Consider the following 8,820-nt stretch of genomic DNA (forward strand, 5'->3'; position numbering starts at 1 on the left):
AGCGGGTGGCGGTCTGCGCCTGCCGTGTCTCAGAGCCCCAGGAGCAGCCTGGCTGGGAAACTCCAGGTTTGTTCCTGGTGTGAGCAGGGAGGTACTCCCGACCCTCTGCGGATCGCTGCCTCCTGGTTAAAGATGGGGTGGGGGTGCTGCCCTGGTCCCAGCAAGGCTTGGGGTTGGCAGAGGTGGTGCCTCTCACCCAGCAACACATCTAGGAGGCTTCACTGGAGAGAAACAGATCTTCCAAAGGCTTTATTATCTCCTGCACTGGGTTTTTCCTGGGCATCTACAGATCCCATCCCACCCAGCTGCGCCCTCGATGCCCAGCCCTGGCTGCGGCACAGGCTGTTCTCCCAGCCCTGCCGGGATGCTGGTGCAGATGGTGGCTTTGGGTGGCTCGTCCCCCTTTCTCACGCTCCCCCACACCCTCTGTTTTGCAGACACCATCGGTGAAAACCCAGTGTGGGCACTGACTGGCTCAGTGTAGCACTTCCCAACCCCACTTCTGATCCCCCTTTGCTGCTGCTAAAGAGGAGTGAATCCCCCTCCGCCCTTCGCCCAGCACCATGGTGGGGCAGAGCCCCCTGGACCCCGGCGAGAGCAGGACTGCCGTCCTCCTGGAGCCCTTTGTCCATCAGGTGGGCGGCCACATGAGCATGATGACGTACGACGAGCACACAGTCTGCAAGCCCTTGGTCTTACAGGAGCTGAGCTTCTACGAGTCGCTGCCCTTGGCCATGAGGCAGTTCACGCCCCAGTACAAAGGTAAGGAGAGATGCCGGGGAAGGAGCTAAGGGGCAGTGGTGCCACCAGGATGAGTCCTGGCACTGCGATAAGGGCTGGTGGGGTGAGTGGCGGTGCTGGAGGTACCAGCTGGCTCAGTCAGCTGGGTCTGAGCTGTGCAGCCCCATCGCTTGTGCAGGTTTTGCCCAGAAATATACGACTCCTGGGTGCGAGTGTGCACAGGAGCGGGTCTGTGCGACTGGGAGGGTTTCTTGGGTCTCCATGGCTGGAGGGACTCTCTGATGCCTAATAAGGGTTGAGGGCTGGCTGATGGCACCAGGAGGTTCTCCCCTTGCTGCCATGGTCGGCCTTGGTAACACAGGGGACTCCTGTTAGGTCAAATAGGGCTGAAATCAGTCTGTTCTTGAGGGGGCAGGCAGGAGAAGATGGAGGCAGAGAGCGTGAACACGATCCCCTCTCAGGGAGCCAGAGCCTGGGCAGCACAGGAGCAGGACAGAGAGGGAAAACACAGAAAAAACCACGGAAAACGGCCAGCACAAGGGGCAGGAACAGGGTGGAGTTTCCCGGCAGTGTTTGCTTTGAGGACTTTGCAGGACATGGCCCCAGAGAAGACTCTCCTTGAACAGTGGCACTGAATAGGTGCAGGACAGCAGGGCCTCAGAGGGTCTGGTTCCAAACAGGATTCCCAAGATCTGACACACGATGTGCTCTGTTCAGCAGAGCTCTGAATTAGCATCCCTGATGAGGAAGGTTTTCTGCGCCAGGAGCAGAGCTAAGGGCTCCTTTGCCCTACGCACACGGCCCCCTTGCTCCAGGTCTTGGTTTTGGAGGAGCTGAAGGTCTGTGTCAGAGGTGGAGAAGTTGTTGAGGAGAAGCAAAGGGTCAAAGTTGGCACTAGCATGGGCTGGGGGAGAGATGGTCCTTGGGGCCACCATGAAACACTGAGCCTGACCAACCAGCCCAGGGCTGTATGGATCATCCCCTCGGCTGGGTGCTCCACCGTAGCCAAGCCCCGCTGCCCCAGCACACTGGTCCCTGCCAAACCAGAGGCACAGACCCACTCAACTATCTAAAAACCACAGCCAGGCAGCTGTCCGGCCACAGGCAAGAGCTTCCCAGTGCAGGAAAGAGTCTCCTGCCTGCCACCCAGCACTGCCCCCCTTCAAACACCTCCCTTGTCCCCACCCCCCCTTGCCCTGAACCCCCTTCCCAGCCGAATGTCTCAACTTAGCTACCGAGAAGCAGCACTTGGTGGCTGGGGGGGTCCCAGTACTTTTTTTTAAGACATCTTCCCTCCCTCCCTTTCTTATTGCTTCACTATTTCTGCTTTTACTGCCAGACTTGTGCTGCTCGTAAAGCTCCTGACCCTGGGTTTTTGTGAGAGCCGAGAAGCTCAGCTGTCACCTCAAAACTTAAAATATCTTTTGGTCCTTCAGTGCGGCAGAGAAGAGCTCCAAGTGTCAGGCGCGGTTCTGAAGCACTTCCAACCCAATCTCTGCCTCTCCCAGAAAGTCAGGGCCCTTCGCGGATTTATGGGACAGTATTAAAAAGATGCTTAAGAAAGAAGACACGTCTGCCTCTAAGCAGTTTTCTTCGGACCGGGGTTTGGTGCTGGAGAGCTGGGCTCTGCTCTGGCTCTCTAATAAAGACGTTAAGTGGTCCCAGTTTACCAGTGCAGGGGTGGCCTGGTTATTAACACCTTTTCGTCGCCTTTTCCTCTTCTGTTGCAAGTCCCAGCAGGTTTTGTGATGAGGGGTAATTAAATAGCAGTTCTCCAATTTAACACCAGGCACCTGCAGCTTTTGTTCTGATTGCAGTGTCCCAGGCCTGATTGCCAGGAAAATTAAAGAGGTGGAACATTTTCCCACGGGCCATGGGGGAAGATGAGCATCAGGGGGGACAATCCTGAGGTCTCCACAACCCATCCACACATGTCCGTGTTCCTCATCTCTGTTCTCAGGCTGTGGCGGGACAGCTCGGGGACTATTATGTAATGGTGACATTACGTGCGGTGTTGATCAAATGTCATCATTCAAACCTAACACCGAGCCAGCTGCTTCTAAACCGTCTGCTGCTCCCTTAACCATTTCAGGCAGGTTGGTGACCTTGGGACCGGCTTTTCCCCCGCCAGCGAGCCTCTGCTCCCAGCTGAGCTTGTGAGGGGATGCTGGACTTGTTTTCCAGCCCGGTTCTGTGCCGGTTCCTATCGCATGTGGCAGTCAATGAATGCACTGGTAAATTTAGAAATAAGTTCGTGAGGGGAGAGCTCCATCACACTGGGATGCCACCAGCATGGTGACAGCACCCGTAAATACCCGCTGGCTGCCTCAGTGCTGCTGGATGGGGGGGAATGGGGTTTCGGTGACACTAAATACCCAGTGAAGTCCAGTGTCACATACGCCTTTGCCCCCGGGTGGATATTTATTTGTCGCAATAAAAGAGAAGCCATATGTTATAGACCTGTGGAGCACAACCCGTATGGCAGCACCCCAGGAAACAGAAGTATTTAACAGGCTGAAAAATACTTCCTGAAGGTTTTTGAAGACAGATTTTTTGACTGGAAGGAGGGAGAGGGATCCCACTCCCTCACAATTTAACTGCTCATTCCTGCCATTGAAATTCTCCCTGTTAATTTTCATATTAATGTAAGAGACTTAAGATCTCTTAGTTTCATGCTCTGCAGAATGTTTTTAGGGCCAGATTGTTAGTGCTGTTGAAACCAGCACAGCTCCATTGACTTCAGATATGGAACTGGGACAGTTTTGAAGGTTACAGGCTGCTGTAGTGCCGTAACTGAGGCAGAGCGTTAGATTTGGAATTGAGGACTCCATTCACCTCGCAGTGACTTTTTATAAATAAAAAGGCTTTGAATTAGTCAAGAGATACGCTGGCTTTTTTCTTCTATGCCCTGAAATTCAAAGCAGTATCCAAGCTGGTAGGAGTTTCCGCTCTTGGGTATCTGTAACGTGGATTTTTCATGAGTGGGACTCAGGGAAAGATCAGGTGGGTAATGTTGGAGCCTGGGGAAGACAGAGCTCCCTGTGCTCACCACTAGCAAAGGACCAAGACAGCTAAAAATATGATTCACCTCCTAATTAAGGTTTCCAGCCCCCTAGTTCCCTTGGCAGAGCAGCCTGTGTATATTCCTCCCCCATTTCCGTGCAAAATTAGCCAATTTAAGCGAGCCTGCCACACACGCTGCTCAGATGAATGCTGATTTTACAGCAAAAGGGAACAGAAATGTGGGGATGCCTGAGCAGAGGGACTGTGCAGAGGGCAGGAGGGACACGCATCCGAATGCAGGTGGAGCTTCAGCGTTACCGGGGCAGGACCAGGGGTGGGGTGGGCACCCCGAGTCCTGGGGAGGGGAACGGCGGTTGCAGCCACACAGGGCTCCTGCAGTTCATTGGTGAAATGCCCCTGCAGCCAGCAAAGCTCAGCAGGACTCTGCGCACACAGTGGGGCAAATCCTTCCAGCAGTGTTTACTTCTGTAACCACACTTTAAACGGGGAGAAGGGAGTTTGCCTATTTATTTGCCTCGGCAAATTTGCTTGGGAGAACAGAGCTCCCTGTTTTCTAAGCTGCTGAAACGCATCTCCCCACAGTGCCCAACAGATCCAGTGAAGATACCCCGGGGACAGCTGGATAAACCCCAGCTCCACGTGTTGCTAACGGGGGCTCTTTCCAGTGATGGTTTTGCTGGTCCCACAGCCTGCCTTCCTCTGCTGGCTCTGCCTTACCACAGCGAGACATGCGACAGCAGGCTACGACTCCCGCGGCTGGCAACCCCTCCAAGCCCCAAAGGGCGATGCTCTAAAAATGCCTCTGCTGTCTTGCGAGGCTCAGACAGCCCTGACGGGGCTGCAGGAGCAGGACTGTGGTTATCAGCCTTTCCCAGAGAGGTCAGAGCTGTCTGGTATGCGAGCCTTGGCCATTCCTGTGCTGTCATTTGAGAAGCAGAGGGAGCCATCCCCATGCCAGGGGTGGGCTGAGATTGGGCTAAATGTGTGATGGGCCGAATGGCATGAGGGCAAACTGCAATGCTAAAATACACAATGGTGTTTGAAGCACTTAGGGCAGAAAGCAATAACCTCCCCGTCGTGGTCATGTTGCCCCTCATGCATGAACACCGGCCACGTGAGAGTCTGGTCACCCGTCAGCCCTTCAGGTGCTGCTCCTTGGCACCCTGCGGAAGGACACGGCCGTGACAATGTGCAGGCATCACACAGGCAGGCAGTGCTGCCAGTCCATGCACACGCCTCTGCCCTTGCTCCTGGGGTTCTCCAATTAAAGGAAGCAGCTGGCATGCTGGGTGGCTTTGGAAAATTCCTGGTCCCCAACCCTCCCTTTGCTTCCTGCCAATGAAAAGCATTTCCAACCTTGCTCTGTCTTAAAAAGTGAGACCCAAATTCTTTATCATAAATAAGCCAGGAGCTGTGGTCCAGCACAGGGGTCTTTGCTGGGTCACTTGCAACACAGCAGAGCCCGGGGGGATGGAGGACCAAGGAACACGATGTTCAGAGGAGGCAGGTTTCAAGCCGAGCCTTGAGAGGAGGAAACATTAGCAAAGCCTGTGGCTGTTTTCCAGCATCTCACACTAATGGTGTTTATTGGACCTCAAATCACAGTGGGGACAGTGTGAGAGGCCACTAAAATACGAGGAGGCAGCTGCCCTGAGGGCTGGGCCACCTGGGGCTGGTGCAGAGGTGGCCAAGTCTGTACGGTAACTCACATGGAAGTAAGCTCATTCTGGTTTGGTTTTCTCATTCGGGTCTGGTTTTCGTCCTTTTTGCCCAGGCATCGTTTCGGTGCACCTCAGGAAGGACAGCCTCGGCAACCTGACCTTGCTTGCCAGCCCCAGCCTGCAGACGGAGAGCTGCGGCCAGCTGGACAACGCCATCAGCGACTCCTCGGTGACCATATGGCACAAATGCAAGTGGGCTGCCAGCACAGGCAGTGAGCACGAACTCGTCAAGTGGAGTCACACACAGCTCACCAAGACCTTCAAAGACAGGTGGGGGTCTGCTGCTTCCTGCAAACACCCTTCTGGTCCTCACCTCCCGCTTTGGGTAGGGTCTAACCGGGATGGTTTTGGGGGCACAACTCCTGGTTTAAGGCAAAGTGAGCAAAAGCACTGCCCAGCTGAGGGGGAGGAAAGCAAAGCGCAGCTTGGTGGCTTCATCTCTTCCCTGGTTTGTGGATGGAATGGAGCGGATTTGGTTATCGCTGAGGTGCTGTTGCTCAAATATGTGCCTCAAATGCTGCTTGAACCCTGTGTTCTCAGAGCACAGCCTGTTCCAAAAGGAGGAGAGGTCCCAGGAGACCAGCCACCAAGCACACAGCTCAAGGGTGTACCCTTCTGCTGGTACCCAGCCAGCAGCTTTGAGGTGGTTCAATCCTGTCCTGCTCCCAGGAGAGAGCTGTCTCCAAAAGCCATTGCGGTGCTTGTAAGCACACTGCAACCTTAGGGCTTGCAGAGTCTTTCCGCAGGACATCTTTCATCTCGGACGGTTCAGAAAAGACCAAGGGCAGCAGGGGCTGAGGGGTGCAATACAGCTACCACGAAACCGCAGCCCTCAGCGTGACGGGAGTTACGGTTTTTGGAAGAGTGAGACCAAGGAATGACCCTCCAAGGAGAACAAATCTCCTCATCACTCCCTCCCTCCCTCCCGCCCCTCCTCGAAGCCAGCCCCTCTAAATTGGGAATCATTTGTTGTGGGACAATTTGCCCGTCTCATGCCCATGAGGTAGATCAGCAGAGGTCCCTGGTGTTGGTGTTATGAGTATCGCTTTTCAGAGGAGCCAAGCACACTCTGAAATTATAATGAAAGCAAACATTGGCACCCAGCAACAGCTGACATTCTGAAAATCGCTTCTACGGGGTAACAAAGGATCTCTGCAGGTTGGACATGATGAATTTGTTTCCTTTGAGAGTTCCTGAAAATTTACCTTATCAAGTTTGAGGCTCTACAAAAGAACAGGGAAGGGAATAGTCTCTTCTGGAGCTGACAATCCGAACGTGTGCTTTTGTGTGTTTTGTCTAGCTGCCCGGCAAAGATGCTATTGAGGACAGACCTTCAGTACCGCACAGATCCACTTTTGGAAGACGCAAATGGAAACCAGCCAGAAAGAGCTAGCTCCAACCCCTGGGGACTGCATTGTCACAGGCAGCACCTGAACCGCATGTCCTCCAAGCATAATGAGAACAAACTTCACCGTATCCTTTCTCCTCCCTCCCCTCCAGCATGGTCTTGGCTCCAAATAACAGCTCGTACCCAAAGTGTGGTTTAGTGTAGGAGCCTGTAGCCCTCCCCAGCCCAGGCTCTGGGAAATACGGAGTGTAGTTGCTCTGTTATCTTCTTCCACTGTTTATTTAAAAAAAAAAATAAGAAAAACAAAACCCAAACCATTTCCCTCAAAGGGTATTCCACATTAAGTCAAGGATCCCCTTGGCAGACATTTAAAAACAGAACTAGGCAGGAATTATCCGCTACCTCACCTTTTGTTTTCGCGTTCCCTTTCATTACCCACCGGTCATGTAACGCAGCTGAACAGCTTCCCCCGACCTTGGATGTGGATTGACAGCCCGGGGCTACCCTGTCCCTGGAGGACGGAGCTGTGGGCGCTCTAATTGCTGGGACTGTACAACAGTAAATTAGCTGAAATCGGCAGCAAGGGGCTTGTAGTGACGATGTGTTGATAAACTGAACGGCTCGTGCCAGTTGTGAGCTATTATGGAGAGCATCAGCAGTTGCTCTGATCCAAGATTTCTTTCAATTAGAATTTAAAAGAATTGGGTTTCCCTTAACCCATGTTCAGAGTTTCTGCTGCTTGAAAATGTGGTCTCCAAGTACCGCTACCCCTGCATCCTGGACTTAAAGATGGGGACCCGGCAGCACGGTGATGACGTCTCAGAGGAGAAGAAAGCCCGGCACATCAAGAAGTGTGAGCAGAGCACCTCTGCGTCCCTGGGCGTCCGCATCTGTGGGATGCAGGTAAGGCAGAGCCCCGGCCTTCGGGTGTTTGCCCCATGCGTGGCTTGAAACCGAGCTGGAAGTGCGAAGGGACTCTTTGCTGGTGTAAATGGAGGCAGTTTTATTCTCACCTCCCAAACAGAGGCTGAAGGACCCGGCCACTGAGCTGTGGCTCAAACAGGAGAGGAGGGAAGAGCACAGAATCTGGCACATACAGGGGAAGCCTCTCCCCGTGCCCCTCCTCGACTCCTGGAGACTTGGCTGCTTTGACAAGCGGTGGCTGCACACACACCACTGCCACTAGCATGAGCAGCTGGAACCAGTTCACCCCAGCTGAGCACCTGCCTGTACGTGAGCACAGATTCCCCTCTCACGCTCGGCTTGTGGCTGCTGCACAGAAAACCCAAAACTAAAGGAGTGTCCCACGGCCCCGTTCGAGCCTTCGCAGAGCTGTCACCACGAGAGCCAGGGGGTTTGTCTTGTGCTCAGTGTTGTTTCCTCTTGCTCAAAATCGCTGCCCTTCCTCCTGGAACACAAAACCCCACAGTTTGTTTCGCTCAAGCAGGTTTCAAAATGTTGTTCTGCCGTGCCTGAGGGATGATTAGGAGAGTGATGATTAAGAAGCAGCGTAGACACTCGGTGTCAAACCCTGCGTCCCTTTCTGGGCTCTGCTATCCTTCTGCTGAGCACGTTCCCCTTTCAGTTACAGCGGGCGCGCGAGACAGTTCCAAATGCGCTCCCGCAGTTCTCACTCGGGGTTACCGGAGCCTCACGTACACGTTCCTGCCTTTATGTTTGAGTTTGAGAAAGCAAGACGACCGCTCCCCGCGCACGAGAAGGCGCAGAGCTGGGGTGTTCCTGCGGCACGGCAAAGCCCTGCCTCAGCCGGGGGAAAGGGCCATAAGTCGCTGGTGACGCGGCCATGCCGCACGGCCAGCGGGGTTTCGCAAATTTACACGCGCACAGGTGGTTCAGACAGAGCAGTTTACATCTCCAGCGGGTGGGACTCGGCGAGCAGCCCGCAGAGCACTGCCAGCCGTCACCAGGCTGTGGAGGAGCCGCGTCCCCCGCCTCCGCTGGGCCCAGACTGTTCCGATGAGGGCG

General features: G+C 54.3%; 1 protein-coding gene across 1 annotated transcript in view; it reads left to right on the top strand.

Moving 5' to 3' along the window:
• Positions 1-563: 563 nt before the first annotated feature.
• Positions 564-8,820, top strand: part of IP6K3 (inositol hexakisphosphate kinase 3) — an 8,969-nt gene continuing 712 nt past the window's right edge. Inside the window, exons 1-4 of the mRNA XM_010131543.1 lie at positions 564-762; positions 5,540-5,756; positions 6,787-6,959; positions 7,562-7,737. Of these exons, the coding sequence (XP_010129845.1) occupies positions 564-762; positions 5,540-5,756; positions 6,787-6,959; positions 7,562-7,737 (765 nt within the window). The remainder of the gene's footprint in view (positions 763-5,539; positions 5,757-6,786; positions 6,960-7,561; positions 7,738-8,820) is intronic.

This window comes from Buceros rhinoceros, unplaced genomic scaffold (genome assembly GCF_000710305.1).
Source record: "Buceros rhinoceros silvestris isolate BGI_N320 unplaced genomic scaffold, ASM71030v1 scaffold15072, whole genome shotgun sequence".
In the NCBI taxonomy this organism is placed as follows: Eukaryota; Metazoa; Chordata; class Aves; order Bucerotiformes; family Bucerotidae; genus Buceros; species Buceros rhinoceros.